We start from the raw sequence: 16,898 nt of genomic DNA on the forward strand, positions 1-16,898 counted from the left end.
TTTCATAAAGAAAACCAATAATGCTAAAATCTTGAGAATCAACCTTCTGTTTAGAGATTTCTCTTCCCAGAAGACTATCTGTTCCTCTATATCAGATTATGAGGTCAGGCCTTTATAAAAGCAGCTTTCGTTCTGTGGTAGTTTTAAAGTTAAATACCCATCTATCTTAAATAACCTCTTATGCCTTTCAAATGCATTTGATCTTTCCTGAATCTAAGCTGAGGGGAGAGAGGTTTTGGAGAAACGGCAGAAGAAGGGGAGTCTTTAAATGTTCCTGAACTCCTGAGCATCTTTATAGCCAAGTCTTTAGTACAGTTTGCAACGTAGGCCGATGCACCTTGGTCTCCCGAGGCAGAAGTGCACGGCCATGGAAAACCCATCATAAGAGATATTTTAAAAAGCAATTTGGTGTTTGTTTAATGTGTTCTTTTGATGAAAATTGATGCCCATCATTTTGTATTTACAGGAAGGAAAGGCAAAAAGGGAATAGAAAACAAGGATTTAATGTTTTATAAGGCTATAATAACTCAAGCTTTTTAGAATATTTAGAAATATAATTTCTAGACATCTTTCCTACGTCAGAGAATAAATGAGTGCGCTTCAAATAATAATGAATCTCTTCCTTAATACACTGGAGTGAAAATAATCTATCATATTTTTGCCCTATACTTGCATTATAAAACTGAGTATAGATTTAATGGTTTGACTCTGTTATAATCCTTGAGCACCTACAGCTGTGTGAGCTGGGTGAATGCAGCCTGCTTCATGCTCCTTCTGCGTAGATAGTGTCCAAGATAACCGTCCAAGGCAAAGGTATGCATGGCGAACAGTGGCTGGAGGAGGTTTTAGTTTCACATTGAAATGTAGATAACAATTCAAATCATATGTAGAACACAGCGTTTGGTTTATCAGGTGAAAAATGTCTCATGTCAGAATTTTTATATAGGTCCGGGACTGCCGCTTGGTTAGCCTTCTTGACCTGGCCCTGGAGAAGGACTATGTACGCTCAAAAGTTGCTGAGTACATGAACCACCTCATTGACATTGGCGTAGCAGGCTTCCGGATTGATGCCGCCAAGCATATGTGGCCTGGGGATGTGAAGGCGATCTTAGACAAGCTGAAAGACCTAAATACTAACTGGTTTCCTGCAGGAACTAAACCTTTCATTTACCAGGAGGTAATCTTTTTTTTTCAGTTGTACTTTACAAACATATTTCTTGCAGACACAGAATAGACTCGGTCCCACGCTGCGAGTGATGCTTTGCTTGAGCTGGGCCTGAGCAGCTTTCAGACTCAAGATCTATAGAAATCGTCCCTGAGAATTAATAACTGTAATTTACAAATATCTAATCTGCCCACAAATGGTCATCGACATGCAGAATGCCCCAGTTGTTTTGGACCTTCTAGAACTAGGTAACCTAGAAGTTTCACTTGAGATGAAATTTACTGCATCGAAGTCAGTGTAACAATTCTGACGGTTTAAAAAAGAGATTTCACTCTCTCAGTTTTAAATTCTGGATAATACATTGCAACAGGAGGGATAAATAGCGATTATGGTATGAAATGTTGTTTTCCAATGGCATAACCAGTGTTATTTGGCACTCTGAATTTGTGTTTTACGTTTGAGTAACAAATCCTGACAAGACCTAAGAAGCAGGTGGTTGTTGGTCTCAGTCAGCAGAAGCTGAAGTTGCTAGACTCACGTTATTAAATCAGTATGTTGCCTGCAAGGTCTAGGGCAAATAGTGAAGCATTCTTTAGCTCCATGTTGAAATGAGGTTGCCCATGTGCTGGAAGCAGAGGCATTGGTCACTAGACTAAGAATAAAGTTGGTATGGCCCAAGCCTTAATTAAGCGGTAGTGATCAGTCAGCGTAAGGAGGTTTAGGATGGAGGCAGTTCACCGCTAGGCTGAGATAAAATGAAGAAAATAGCTTTAAATACAATTTTGCAAGTAAGCCAAATGATATACGTAGCTCCAGGAGTGCCTCCTCCGTAAAACAATGTCTAGGGCAATGCCTTCTACTTGTCTGGGTTTTTTTAAGTAGAAACGGGTGCCCTAGCTCTATTTTCTGTACCAGGTAATCGACTTGGGCGGAGAGCCGATCAAAGGCAGTGACTACTTTGGAAACGGCCGAGTGACAGAATTCAAATACGGTGCAAAGCTGGGGACAGTGATCCGCAAGTGGAACGGAGAAAAGATGGCCTACTTAAGGTAAGGGTGACGATGCTGCGGCTTCCCCAGGGTACCCTGGGTGCACCGAGTGGCAGAGTAGCTTCAAGTCTCCGTGTTTTTGGCTAGGAACTGGGGAGAAGGCTGGGGCTTTGTGCCTTCCGACAGAGCCCTGGTCTTTGTGGATAATCACGACAACCAGCGCGGGCACGGGGCCGGAGGAGCTTCCATTCTGACCTTCTGGGACCCCAGGTAAGGCATCGCTCCTGCCTGGGTGACGCTCCGTCCTGTTGCTGGGTCGCCTCGCGCCTCCCTGGCACCGGTTCTCTTTCCGCGGCTCATCACCTTTTTTGTCTAACAAACAGGCCTTATAAAATGGCAGTTGGCTTCATGCTTGCTCATCCGTATGGGTTCGCACGTGTGATGTCGAGTTTTCGCTGGCCAAGATATTTTGTGAATGGACGGGTAAGCTTGTCATCCTGCCGATCAGTGACTAGGGACCAGACCAGGGCCAGCGACGCAGTCCGGCGCGTTCACGTTCGTTAAGTGATTTCCCTGTGCCCCGTTGGATGTAGCAGGTGCAAACCGGATGCTCCAGCTAGCCCTCCTCTACCGAGAGGCTCGCGGCATTCGCCGTCAGAAGTTTGAAACCTCTGGTTTTAATTACAGGACGTCAATGACTGGATGGGCCCGCCAAGTAACTCGGATGGCTCAACGAAGCCCGTTACGCTCAATGCAGACACCACATGTGGCAACAACTGGGTCTGTGAACACCGCTGGCGTCAAATAAAGTAGGAGGCTGTGGAGGAAAAATAAGTAGAAGCAGTTGCTTTTGCTGCGTGTTCGTCGTGGCTGTAGAGCTCTTGCAGCCGCAGTGAGAGCCGTTCCTTGCGTTTTCAGGAACATGGTTATCTTCCGTAACGTGGTGGACGGTCAGCCGTTCTCCAACTGGTGGGACAACGGCAGCAATCAAGTGGCTTTTGGCCGTGGGAATAAAGGCTTCATCGTTTTCAATAATGATGACTGGTAAGTAAGAGAGGAATAAATTACACTTCTAGCTAGCAGAGAAAGCTTTTAAGGTATTGCGAGCTCAAGCAGAACTTTGTAACGTGCTTCCTCCATCTTGGCTCTTCGCAGTTTAAACTTAGCTTTCTCCACTCTACCAAGAGCACGACTCACGGTCCGAGGTTAGGCCTGGTTCTGTGCTCTTGTATTTCCCAGTTGCTGGAGTTGGCTCTGTCACTGAAGAGCATGGTCAGCCAGCAATATCTGATCTTATAGAAACAAGGGGACTTGGCACCTCGGGCATATGGTGCAAAAGCAGCAGTTTTAAAAACTGTGTTGCAATCTTGTACGCATCAGTGAGGTTATTTAAGCGACCTGGAGTGCATTAGATCTATAATAATTAGAAGTAGGTTGGGGTGATGAGCAATTTGAAGGATGTAGTGGTTGACTTTTCAGTTAACTTTTTCTTCCAGCCTACTGTGCTCTCCTTTTGGACATCCTGCAAAGACTTGAGAGGAATTTTATTAAGGCTGACAGTTTTTTGGGCTATTTTGGTATGTTCTTCTAGGGTACCATGATGTCAGGAAGTACAATATCTGTGTGGAATCTGGCATTTTCAAGTACCTTTTAAGCTCCTTAAAAACCAAGTTGCTAACAGAGACATTTTTGAGAACTTCTAACGGGATAGTCAGAAGAAGCTAACTGGGGTTTGGTAGGGAAAAACGAAAATTGCACTAGAGTGTAATTTGAAGTTCTGGAATTCAAGTCCTAAAGTTCCTGGAGAGTGAGAACACCAAAGTTTCCTGTCATTAAATACTACTGTATTAATTATTTGTGTAATTATTTTTCTTCACGGTAAAGGAGTGTAATTCTATGTGAACAGAACCACGTTCCTTTAAGTGCCCATAATGTAGAAGAGCTCACATGGAAGATTATTTTAACTCGTTCGTGTTGACCAGCCTCTCGATGCCCGAGCACAGCGTGACCCTTTGGTGGTTTTCCAGCCTCCTCACTCAGCAGTCCTAGAGTCTTGTAATTTTGTGGGAGAACAGATTCTGGAGTGACCAGAGAAGTGCTGCAGAATAACAACTCCAGACTTACCTAACATCTGAGGAGGTCTTTAACATGAGTTGCAAAGCATTTGAGAGTCCAACTAATCCTTATGGCATTTCAATGTTTTCCAAAGGTCTTTGAATGAAACGCTGCAGACTGGGCTCCCTGCTGGCACTTACTGCGACGTCGTTTCTGGGCAAAAGGAAGGTGACCGCTGTACCGCAGTTGAAGTTCATGTTACTGCTGATGGCGTGGCTGATTTCCTCATTAGTAGCGAGGATGAAGACCCGTTTGTCGCAATTCACGTTGATGCTAAATTGTAACTAGCTCTGTTGTGCACGTGGTGTTTCTTCTCTTCTGTGTTTTTGCTAGTCGAGTACAAGGCGGTCTGATTGTCCTGCCGCGCCAGCACCGAATGAACCACGGTAAAGCAAAATGTAGTAGCTTATATTAATGAAATACCAAGCAGCTGCTCTACAGAGAGAGGAGCCAGTGGTGCTAGTGCAGATCTGGAAGAGGCGATATGCGCCTCTTTGCCTTTGTAATTGGGCTTTATTCAGTTAAAGTACTAAAAAAAAAAAAAAAAAGAAAATTGAAATGGCTTAATTATGTATTGTGCATAAGTAGAAATGTAGTTCTTTTTCTGGGGAAGCTGGGCTGGGAATTAACAGCATGTCCAAAAATCAAGGGGAGCCACCTTTGGGCTGAAACGTGGCGCAATTCAAGTTGACGCCAAGTCATAACACAGGAGAAAATGTGTTTCTCCCATTGGTCTGTACATTTACTGTTTCCCCCATATGTGATTCCCTGGTGTTCGAGCATGAGTGATTCTCTGTATCTAGCGAATAATAAATGGCAATCAAATTGAAGAGTAATGCTTTGTCCCTTAATGAAGCAGATTGTAACTTTATCCCAGCATAACCAGTGGCAATGCGGTGGTGGGCTCTAGGGCGATGCAGCACCCCATTTCCCACATCACAGACACACGGGAGGAAATAAAACAGTCATTGCAAAGCTGCTGTTTTCCCCCAGGGTCAGGTCAGGGATCCCTCCTGCCCCTTTGAAAGAGACTGGCTCCACTCTTTTTGTGCAAACTGGGGTGATAAAGGGGTGGGCTCACACCCATTTTGTGCTAGAACATCCCTGAGGTCAGTTTTCAGGAAGGCTGGTTTAAAAGCACGGTGTCTCATGTCGTGTGTGATGGTGGCAGTATCCTGGCAGCTGCAGATTTACAATCAAGGTGATGAATATGTCTCTGCTGTGGAAACTGGCATGATTTTATAGGTCCTACAGCTACGACAGCTTAATCTTTTCTTGTACTGGCTCTCTGCTTCTCTGAAACCACTGTTTGCCACCCTTCCTGGGGTTTGCAGTGGGCTGGCTGTGGGAACTACCACTGGAAGCTGAGAACTGTCTTTCCTGAGAGGAGGCCAGTCTCAGCTTTGTAGCGTGTGATGGTACTCACCTCTCCAGTGAGCAGCAACGAATATAGACATGTTCTGTTTTCTTAAAGATGGTAATTCAAGTCTAATATTGCCAACTGAGCATCTTTAAGACCACCATCTCCTTAGTCTCTTACACTGGTTTCAATAACCTGTCTGGGAACGGTTGAACACTGTGTTCAATACGCAAGCACACTTAGGCACCTTTTCGCACCCTTCAAGCCGTTGTTTGACAGAGCACGACAACATTGCTTATTCGTTTGGTCAGGCTACCTAGCAGTGAAGCAGATGATCGCACTGAGATCGCTCTGTGTCAGAGTCCAATACTCTGACCAGCTTTTAGATATTCCATGTGTGCAGGCGGCGATGTTTAATATCAAATTTACTTATTTGGAGATGATTGATGCTAGATACTTTTTCTGACTTAGCAAAGTGCTACAAAATATACTGAAATCACAATACAAATGTAAGTTACGCTTAAAAATATAACAATTGCAATATGCAGTTCATTCACAGTATGGCTGTGGCCTCCCTTCCTGGTGTCTGTAACACACTCACCACCACGATGCTGGGTGTCCCCGGAGACTGGAAAGGAATATGCGGGTTGAAACCAGCTAAAGCCCATCGCTATCTTCGAAAATCTTTTGGTAGGTGTTTAGTTTTTTATAATCGCTGTTGTGCTGAGCCATGCGTACACGCCTCCCCACGCTGGGCTGGCTAAACCAGGGGCCATTCACCCTCTTTGAATTAACTCGGGGATAAACAGTGACATGACCAGCTGATGTCTCGGCTGACACAGCTGTTTATCTAACACAAAGGCCACCCTCCAGCCCTCTTTGTGCTGAGATAAAAGTCAGCATTCTTTGCCACACCTGTGGAGCGTTACAGCCTGCGTTATTCCCTGAGCTTCACGGGCAAGTCGCGCTTGCCTGTCTCCGCGGCGCCTTCTCCCTTTGGAGGGGTGGGTCGGTCAGTCCCGCGCTGGTAGGCTTTGCAGTGGTGTGTTGGGAAGGCTCTGCCGTTGCAGCACGGTACTGATTGCGTATTTGATGGACAGAGCTGTGCTATGACTGCAGAGGGACACGTAAGAGCAGGCCTGCTTCTTTAGGCTTGCAGTGAAAACAACTGCACGTAAAAGGGTCTAGTTTCAACGCCTAGAACCCACATCCTCCAGTTCTTCACAAGCAGGTTTCCAAGGATACTGGGGGCTCAAATGGATTAAAACACAGGATTTCAGAACACAGCCAAACCCCTCCAACATCTCATCGACCCAAAGCTTCAACTCCCCTAAAAACTCCCCTGAAAAAATCAGAGGCCATTTGTTAGGCACCTGATGTTTTTACCATGCTAAAAGAGATGCTACATTTGAAACCGCACATTAAATACTTTCTACGTGGGGTTATACTTCAGAAAGGCTCATCACGCCTCCCTGCTGGCTGACCACCTTCTCTCCTGCCCGCCTGTGTTCCCTCAGCGCGCTGAAGTCCTGCCGCCGGTCAGCGAGGGCTCCCAGTCGCCTTGAGTGGCTGGGCCACCCCTTGCATGGGGCTGGCAGCGACGGGCCCTCACTCCCCTTGGCTGACAGCGCCGCATTTCAGTGGCACACACGTGTCATTGGAAACAGAACGTTATGCAGCGACGTGCCCGCCCATCGGGGAACCCCACAGGGAATGGGGATGTAAAAATAACCCTCCGGCACATGTGGCTGCGCTCAGTAATGCTGAGGAACGGGGTGGGGGCGGTCTGTGCTCCCTCAATTGGTCATCACAAGGTGCAGTCATCTCCAGGGTTCCTTGCTGTTAGCGAGTAGGCAAGGTCATTCGCAGTAATTTACTATTTCCTCATTGTAGTGGAAAAAGAGACCTTTGATAAGGGCTGCGATACGAAAATGAACAGGTGGGCAAATGGGACCTGCCTCTGCGATTCGTCCTTGAAGACAAATTCTGGGAAAGAGAAGGATGCATGTGACATAGTCAATGGCATGAGTAGTTTCAGAAAGAACATACTGGAGGCAGTTCAGGTACAAAGTGCACTGAGATTTCTTTTCTCTTGGCGTGGATGTGCCACTTTGTGGCGGTGTGGTTTAACCCCAGGCGGCAGCTCAGCCCCACGCGGCCGCTCACTCACTCACCCCTGGCGGGATGGGGAGAGAATCAGAAGGGTAAAAGTGAGAAAACTCATGGGTTGAGATAAAGACAGTTTAATAATTGAAATAAAATAAAGTAAAACAATAACAATAATGAAGATGAATATCTAAAGCAAGCGATGCACAGTACAATTGCTCACCACCCGCAGACCGATGCCCAACCCACCCCTGAGCGCTGCGATCGCTGCCCCCCGGCCAGCTGCCCCCAGTTTATATACTGGGCACGATGTCGTATGGTATGGAATATCCCTTGGGCCACTTGGGGTCACCGTCCCAGCCGTGTCCCCTCCCAACCCCTTGTGCACCCACAGAGCACAGGGAGCTGAAAAAGTCCTTGACTAGTGCAAGCCCTGCTCAGACACAACTAAAGCATCAGGGTGTTACCAGCATTATTCCCATCCTAAATGCAGAACTCAGCACTGCACCAGCTACTAGGAAGGAAATTAACCCCCTCCCAGCTGAAACCAGAACAAGATCCACCCTGTATTCTATACCATCTATGTCATGCCCATGTCCCACACTTTCCAATACATCCCAGCTAATCACCTGATTCTGCTGTCTTTTGACACCAGGTATCATTCCCTAAGTCTACAGGCCATCCCTGTAAAACGTCTGCTGAGTTCATTAAGTCCATGACTTTGGGCTCCACCCATCATAACAGCCCTTCAAGGCAGGCCCCTACAGTTTGATGGCATTAAGGTGCACTGATGTCATCTGGGGCCTTAGACTCCCGTGGGTCGGATGTGCCAGGCCACCAGATCCACACAGTCCAGTAAACCCAGTTGTCCCTTTCCTCCCCTGGCTGGAGGCAGGGCCCCTCTACTCCCGGTCATAGTATTTGTTACTCGCTTCTTGTAAATATGAACCAGAAGGCTCTGCATTTAGATCATTAATAAGATCAGCCCTTCTACGCTGTCTGGGGAACCTCCCACTGGAAAGAGGAGCAGCAGTGCTCCTGGAAGAACCCCTTTTTGTGAGGGTTTTCCCTTGCAACTCACCTGTGGCTCTAGGGTCGAGGCAGGTTTTCCATCCCACCGCCTCATGTCCTCCCTGTGGGCATGCAGGTAAGACCATAGGGTGGCCCACGGCGTGTATCCACTATATGCTCTCTCTGAGCAGGGGGACGCTTGCGCCTAATGGCTGAGATACTGGTCCGTACAGGTGGGACGTAGGACATAACCGCTTCAAGTCGCTGGAACCCCCCAGGGCAGTGTTTCAGGCAGTTTCTCCACAGCCAAGACACAGGCCTGTAGGAGGGAAGAGCGACTTTCTCTGCGTTGCTGAGTTGGCCAGCCAAGTCATCCACCGTTGGGTCCTCTCTGCCTTTCCAGGCCAGCACTGGCGGTGAGTTTGAATGTGACAATGGTGAGCTCTGTGCAAACTTCTGCCACGTGGGTTGTGTGCCCCTGCCGCCGTCTGGCTCTTTGGGTGACTGCTCACTGCTCAGGCCACCATAAATCACCTCCAGCCTGGCTAATTCCCTCAGGTACTGGGTACCTCTCCATGGTGGGCCACTTGCCTGGGTGACATGTAGCCTCTTCCTTGAAGGGACACCTTTCCTTCTCTCCGGCCAGGCGTTGCCTCCAGAGGCTGAGGGCTTGTGGTCCTTTGCCAATTGCTTTGTCACTGCCCCCTTCACTAGAAAGGGATCCCAGCTGCTTGGCTGCCTTCCCTCTAAGTGCAGGCTACTGGCCCCGCTAGCCCAGCATCGCAGCAGCCAGGTGACAATGCTCACCCGAACAGCGACTGCAAGCTTTTTGCATATTTCACAGCTCACTCAGGGATAGGGATCAGGTGGTTTCGGTCTCATTTATGGGGGGGGCTGCCGCTTCCTCCTCCTGTTCACGTGATGGCCCTGGTTCACCTTCATCCCTTAGTCAGTGAGCTCATTTTTCTTGTGCATTTTTCCTTGTGTATAGGGGTGACTGATACCGGGGCATGGGTTGGCTCGCTGGTTCAACGGCAGCGCCGGGTGCTGAGGTTGGCATAGCCACAGTGCCTGATGTTTTGTTGCCAGCTCCGGAGGCCTTCCCTTCCCCTTGCGGGCACTGAATAGTGTTGAGCAGGGCTCGGTAGGCACGGGCCAGCCCCAGCATGTTGCAGTGAGCTGTGGCTCTCTGGAGCTGCCAGGGTGAGAGCATAATTTTCCAAAAATACTTTACCAGTTTTTCAGGATTCTGCACTTGTTGAGGGGTGCAATCCCAGATCACTGGGGTACCCACTGCCCTAGGCATTGGGCCATACTATCCCACATACCCTGCCGCTCGTAACTACCCAGCCTCGGGGCAGGTCTCTGGATGATATTCTTAAATTGCTGGTTAACCTTAGACAGAACTGAAACAATATTCCCAAGAAATACCAACAGACATATCTCAATCACCCAAGGATGTTCAAGATGATAGCGAAGTTTTTGTAACAAAGGAGGAGACATCAGTGAGAAGGTAACAAAGATATTCTATATTTTCTCCATACTAAAACTCTCAGCGGAGGAGGTATAACTGCTAATTGTCTCCATGAGGAGGTACCCGAAGTACAGTAATGTCTTCACTACAAAGCCCAAATACCAGATAAAGCTCAAGGCCAGTGTTTTAATAACAAATCTCCCAGGCAAAGCATTCCTAATCCCTGCAGAGCACAGCAAACTGCAAAACCCAACACCAAGCCTTAACATGTACTGCAATAAAAAGAACTTGGCGCAGATCAGAAAAACTACTATCGACAACAGATGAATCGATATCGTGACCAGCAACTGTTAACAGATATAAATTCCTTAACAGGCTCTGGTTAATCTGTTATTACCGCAAATCCTTCGTGCCCACACTGGGCACCAAAAAGGACTGTTGTAGTTTAACCCTATCCAGCAACTCAGCCCCCACGCAGCTGCTCGCTCACTCTCCCACGGTGGGATGGAGAGAAAAGTGGAAGGGTAAAAGTGAGAAAATTCATGGGCTGAGCTAAAGACAGTTTAATAATTTAAATATTAAAAAAGTAAAATAGTAATAACAATAATAGACAAAGCAAGTGATGCACAATGCAGTTGCTCACCACGCACCAACCGATCCCGGCCCGTCCCTGAGCAGCGATCGCTGCTTCCCCAGGCCAACTCCCCCCAGTTTACACGCTGACCATGGCATCATATGGTATGGGACATCTCTCTGGCCAGTTGGGGTCAGCTGCCCCGGCTGTGCCCCCACCCGGCTTCTCGCCGGCAGGGCACGAGAAGCTGAAAAGTCCTTGACTAGTGTAAGCACTTACTCAGCAACAACTGAAACATCAGTGTGTTATCAACGTTATTCCCATGCTAAATCCAACAACAGCTCTGCACCAGCTGCCAGGGAGAACATTAACTCTAGCCCAGCCGAAACCAGGACACGCACACTTTTTTGTTTTCTCACAGGTATTCTTCAAATATCAGGGATTTTCTGGGCGCTGTATTCTCTCAGAGTGTTGTTTTACCATCAGCATGACTTGAATTATTCATGGAACTTTGTTGCTGAGATCTTGATTGTGTTATATCAGTTCCAAATGAAGACTTGAAATTATGTCATGAGCAAATTTCAGGTTGTTTTTTTTTTTATTTTGTGGGGGTTTTTTTGTTTCTTTTTTTTTAGGAGGAAATTGTAGGAAAAAGCAAAAGGGACTTGGGCAACAGCTCTGGCTTTAAAATCCAGTTCTATGTCAGGCAGCTAAAACTCATCTGCAGTGTAACCTTGTATCTGATTTTGGCTTTCCTCCCTTCACTCAGATGAACCACTGGTCATTTAAAGTGAGATGAAACGTTATGCAGAGTCTCTGTGGGCATGGAAAACCCTTGCAGCGGCGATCACTTCCAGGCAGGTAGAGCAGCAGCTCCTCTGCACACCCATGTGAAGAAAAGCGGTGACAGGTCCTAGCATGGACTGGGCAACAACGCTAGAAAAAGTTCAGACACGAAAAGGGCTCAGTCTCTGGTTTCCAGTGTGATGCGCCTGGTGAAGACCCACGATGGGTTGTGTGATGCATCTGTGATGGATGGGGAGTGGCTGACCAGGTACCTTGGTTTGAGCTTGGACTAATCCTGAGAGCTGGATGCCTCTGAATGCTGGCAAACACGGTCATTCTCCTAGAGCTGTTAGATTTCCAGTTGTGTTTTAATCGCTCCCCTTTCCTTTTAACTTCCAGAGACCCCTTTGAGGGTCTTTGTGTTATGTTTTTGCAATACTTTTTGCTAAAGCATCTTTGTTTACATGATTGGAAAGCCTACGGTTCTGAACTTAGGTGCACTGCTCACAGACTGCTTAGGTTGTGGTAGTACATAATCATTGTGAAAAGGTATTTTATTGGTGGCTTTTGGGCAATCCAGGAAAAAACAAAACAGAAGAATGCTATTGAGCTAGCCGGCCAAATAATTACTGATAGCATAGGCTTGTGTGAATTTTGCCAGCTGCAATAGGAACTTTGCCTTCTTGCAGGAGTATAAATTGCCAGCGGAGAGCCCAGAGCCTTATACTGACGGCATCATGCACGTCCTCCTCCTGCTCGCAGCTGTAGGGCTTTGCTGGGCACAGTACAACCCCAACACTCGCCCCGGGAGGACGTCCATTGTGCACCTCTTTGAATGGCGCTGGGCCGATATTGCTCTTGAGTGTGAACGCTATTTAGCTCCTAATGGATTTGGAGGAGTTCAGGTAAGTTATTTCCTGTGAGTAGGAAGGAAAATGGTATTGTAGCATTCACTTAATACATCAAAATGCCTGAATCGAAGACAGCTGGCTCCAAGTCACTTTGGTGTTGGAAGGGGGGGGATGGAAGTAGTAACTGCTGTTAGACACAACCCTAGCTCCTGCAGGGCCAGTGAACAATGTCGTACCTCCGGCAGGTCAGGTACAAAGGGGCACACTTGCCTCTGCAACGCTTCCCCAGCAAGGCTCAGCTTTGCTCGGTACCTTGCGCCGAGGGAAGTGCATAAGCACTGGGGTTTGCCTTTCCTAAGGCTGTCACTATTCCAGGTGAAAACGAGTTCCTGTGGCTTCAGCCCTCCCATGCGTGTGCCCTTGAAAGCAGCCCCGTGCTGGGCCTGGGTAGCCCACAGGACTAAAAGACGACGTCTCTCCTGCCAGTCTAGGATACAGCCATCTCACAGGCTGAGCTTATGCTGTGGGAGCGACTGGGTTGGGCGCCAGCCTGCCTCCGAGGGCAGAGGGGCTGGGCGCAGGCTGTGCCCTGAAAACACTGAAATAAACCCAATTGATTTCTTATCAAAGTGCATAATTTTATCTGCAGGTTTCACCTCCAAATGAAAATATTGTCATTACTAACCCGGACAGACCCTGGTGGGAAAGATATCAGCCCGTCAGCTACAAGCTCTGCACTCGATCAGGAAACGAAAATGAATTCAGAGACATGGTGACCAGGTGCAACAACGTCGGAGTAGGTGCCCTAAAATCTGGAGCCGATATGGCAAGAAGTGCTGTTTCAGCTGAGAAGTTACTGCTACTGTGCTCAAAGGAGGCATAAATGAGCGCAAACTGAAGGGGGGGAAGATCGAATTAATCGGGATGCGGTAAAGCTCTGGCTCTCGCTTCACCTTCGTAACAAAACATACTGACGTGTGCTCATTGCTGTTCCAGGTTCGTATTTATGTGGATGCTGTTGTCAATCACATGTGTGGGGCTGCGGGTGGCTCAGGCACCCATTCCACCTGCGGAAGCTATTTTAACGCTGGGAACAGAGATTTTCCAGCTGTGCCATACTCTGGCTGGGATTTCAATGACGGCAAGTGTCGAACTGGAAGCGGAGACATTGAAAATTATGGTGATATGTATCAGGTAACTTTCTCTGGCTAAAGTTTGGCATGTTTTACTTTTTCCTGTTTTGTTTTTTTTAAACCTGTGTAAGCGTTACAGTAAGGCCAAATAAATGGAGAAGTTTCTCACCAAACCTCTGCTTATCACCTAAGTGAGTGAAGTAGTGAACATAGGTTCAGGAAAGGTACTTGTGGTGCAAAATAGTCCATGTGCTGAGAAAGCAAGAACCCTCCTCACACGGTTCACGTGGGCGTGTGCAGGAGTTTGCTCCTGAACTGAGCCCGCTGTGGTGAGCTCTTTCATTGTAAACTCAGCTGATCTTGTTAAGTAGCCCCCTTGGAAAACTGACAGCAGTGCAAGGCGGTGCCCTGGGTGAGCAGCTAACTCCTTTTTGTAGCTAGAACGTGCAGCAGGTCTTTCTCAAGTCTCTTCTGTGCAACTTAGCCAAACAGAATGGATTTTATGGCTCAAAACAAGCAAACTGAAAGCTTTTACAAGCTGACAGAGTGGCACCGCAAAACATTTTTTTTTCTCTTTTCATTACACAGGTCCGGGACTGCCGCTTGGTTAGCCTTCTTGACCTGGCCCTGGAGAAGGACTATGTACGCTCAAAAGTTGCTGAGTACATGAACCACCTCATTGACATTGGCGTAGCAGGCTTCCGGATTGATGCCGCCAAGCATATGTGGCCTGGGGACATAAGAGCATTCCTGGACAAGCTGAACGACCTAAATACTAACTGGTTTGCTGCAGGAACTAAACCTTTCATTTACCAGGAGGTAAGCTCCATACTTTTTCCTTCATGTATGTCTTTGTCGTTGGTATCCCTTTTACCTTCCTCCTCCAGAGGAATGGCAGTAATACACCTTCATTCAACATTACCCCAGAAAGAGCCAGCCGTTTCTTTGGAGCAGCTTTCAGACATACGTAGTTTTGCTTTTTTAAAATGCCTCCGCAACAGGTATTGTCATTCAACGTTACCCCTTCTTTCTTTGACATTGTTTCTACATGTATCCGTCATGTATTATACTGGCTCTGGGTTGATCTACACAGCACAAATAAACATACTTTATTTCTTTCCTCTCAGTGTAAAGCAAGAACTAACGTTGAAGACTGTACCCTGCATTTTCTGTCTCTGTGAGACAAAAACAGATGCACAGTTTCTCCTTTGTATTACCAGGTAATCGACTTGGGCGGAGAGCCGATCAAAGGCAGTGACTACTTTGGAAACGGCCGAGTGACAGAATTCAAATACGGTGCAAAGCTGGGGACAGTGATCCGCAAGTGGAACGGAGAAAAGATGGCCTACTTAAGGTAAGGGTGACGATGCTGCGGCTTCCCCGGGGTACCCTGGGTGCGCCGGGTGGCAGAGTAGCTTCAAGTCTCCGTGTTTTTGGCTAGGAACTGGGGAGAAGGCTGGGGCTTTGTGCCTTCCGACAGAGCCCTGGTCTTTGTGGATAATCACGACAACCAGCGCGGGCACGGGGCCGGAGGAGCTTCCATTCTGACCTTCTGGGACCCCAGGTAAGGCATCGCTCCTGCCTGGGTGATGCTCCGTCCTGTTGCTGGGTCGCCTCGCGCCTCCCTGGCACCGGTTCTCTTTCCGCGGCTCATCACCTTTTTTGTCTAACAAACAGGCCTTATAAAATGGCAGTTGGCTTCATGCTTGCTCATCCGTATGGGTTCGCACGTGTGATGTCGAGTTTTCGCTGGCCAAGATATTTTGTGAATGGACGGGTAAGCTTGTCATCCTGCCGATCAGTGACTAGGGACCAGACCAGGGCCAGCGACGCAGTCCGGCGCGTTCACGTTCGTTAAGTGATTTCCCTGTGCCCCGTTGGAGGTAGCAGGTGCAAACCGGATGCTCCAGCTAGCCCTCCTCTACCGAGAGGCTCGCGGCATTCGCCGTCAGAAGTTTGAAACCTCTGGTTTTAATTACAGGACGTCAATGACTGGATGGGCCCGCCAAGTAACTCGGATGGCTCAACGAAGCCCGTTACGCTCAATGCAGACACCACGTGTGGCAACAACTGGGTCTGTGAACACCGCTGGCGTCAAATAAAGTAGGAGGCTGTGGAGGAAAAATAAGTAGAAGCAGTTGCTTTTGCTGCGTGTTCGTCGTGGCTGTAGAGGTCTTGCAGCCGCAGTGAGAGCCGTTCCTTGCGTTTTCAGGAACATGGTTATCTTCCGTAACGTGGTGGACGGTCAGCCGTTCTCCAACTGGTGGGACAACGGCAGCAATCAAGTGGCTTTTGGCCGTGGGAATAAAGGCTTCATCGTTTTCAATAATGATGACTGGTAAGTCAGTGGGAGAGCCCGTGTCCCCAGAGAGCAGCATAGCATCCCTCATTAGCAATGCTGATGGGAAGGTGAATGCCCTCTTCTCCTGATGAAAGCGCTCACTGAGCCCTGAGCTAGAGTCATGCTCTTGCATGCCAGGTCTAGAGAGTCAAAATGGGAGCAAAGCAGTGGTCGGATCAGCAAGGCCACACTTTACTATGCCCGTCAAAGTGAGGGAGTAGCATCAGGGTCAAAAATCCTACACCCAGTTTGAAATATCAGTTTTGAAAGCAATGGATAAATAGTGCTCACTCATTTTCACATAGGAATATGAATATCAGCTTGCAAACTGGACTGCCTGCTGGTACCTACTGTGATGTTATTTCTGGACAAAAGGAGGGCAACAAGTGTTCTGGAAAACAGGTGTATGTGTCTGGTGATGGAATGGCTAATTTCCAGATTAGTAACACTGCTGAAGATCCGTTCGTTGCAATTCACGTTGACGCCAAGTTATAACGCAGGAAAGACGTCCTTCTCCAGTTGGTCTGTACATTTACTGTTTCCCCCAGATGTGATTCCCTGGTGTTCGAGCATGAGTGATTCTCTGTATCTAGCAAATAATAAATGGCAATCAAATTGAAGAGTAATGCTTTGTCCCTTAATGACGTGGATCGTAACTATATCCCAGCATAACCAGTGGCAATGCGGTGGTGGGCTCTAGGGCGATGCAGCACCCCATTTCCCACATCACAGACACACGGGAGGAAATAAAATAAATTAAAAAAACCACCCAAAACGGACACCTGGGTAAGTGAAAATGCAGTATTTACAAGCCCGATACACACGCACGTGTCTGTACCCCACGCTGAGGGCGGTCGGCCGTGAGCGGTGCCTACGCGCGCAGGCGGTTTCGCCGGTCCTTGTGACCAACCAGTGCCAGGTCTTGGCCGCCAGAGCAAGCTGGGCCGTGCCGAGCAGTTATTCCAGCCTGTGCCATCAGCCAAGCCTGCGGGT

The 16,898-nt window shown here is 47.9% G+C and overlaps 2 protein-coding genes across 2 annotated transcripts in view; both read left to right on the forward strand.

Annotated features, from left to right (window-relative positions):
* The window catches only part of LOC104049233 (pancreatic alpha-amylase-like), an 8,292-nt gene extending 3,193 nt beyond the window's left edge, over positions 1–5,099 (forward strand). Inside the window, exons 4-10 of the mRNA XM_064455626.1 lie at positions 947–1,177; positions 2,081–2,214; positions 2,302–2,424; positions 2,538–2,637; positions 2,842–2,963; positions 3,073–3,198; positions 4,364–5,099. Coding sequence (XP_064311696.1) covers positions 947–1,177; positions 2,081–2,214; positions 2,302–2,424; positions 2,538–2,637; positions 2,842–2,963; positions 3,073–3,198; positions 4,364–4,553 — 1,026 coding nt within the window. The 3' untranslated portion in view covers positions 4,554–5,099. The remainder of the gene's footprint in view (positions 1–946; positions 1,178–2,080; positions 2,215–2,301; positions 2,425–2,537; positions 2,638–2,841; positions 2,964–3,072; positions 3,199–4,363) is intronic.
* Positions 1–16,511, forward strand: part of LOC104051259 (pancreatic alpha-amylase) — a 22,499-nt gene extending 5,988 nt beyond the window's left edge. Inside the window, exons 2-11 of the mRNA XM_064455624.1 lie at positions 12,349–12,485; positions 13,081–13,227; positions 13,428–13,625; positions 14,153–14,383; positions 14,785–14,918; positions 15,006–15,128; positions 15,242–15,341; positions 15,546–15,667; positions 15,777–15,902; positions 16,211–16,511. Coding sequence (XP_064311694.1) covers positions 12,349–12,485; positions 13,081–13,227; positions 13,428–13,625; positions 14,153–14,383; positions 14,785–14,918; positions 15,006–15,128; positions 15,242–15,341; positions 15,546–15,667; positions 15,777–15,902; positions 16,211–16,400 — 1,508 coding nt within the window. The 3' untranslated portion in view covers positions 16,401–16,511. The remainder of the gene's footprint in view (positions 1–12,348; positions 12,486–13,080; positions 13,228–13,427; positions 13,626–14,152; positions 14,384–14,784; positions 14,919–15,005; positions 15,129–15,241; positions 15,342–15,545; positions 15,668–15,776; positions 15,903–16,210) is intronic.
* The last annotated feature ends 387 nt before the right edge of the window (positions 16,512–16,898 follow it).

This window comes from Phalacrocorax carbo, chromosome 6 (genome assembly GCF_963921805.1).
Source record: "Phalacrocorax carbo chromosome 6, bPhaCar2.1, whole genome shotgun sequence".
NCBI lineage: Eukaryota > Metazoa > Chordata > Aves > Suliformes > Phalacrocoracidae > Phalacrocorax > Phalacrocorax carbo.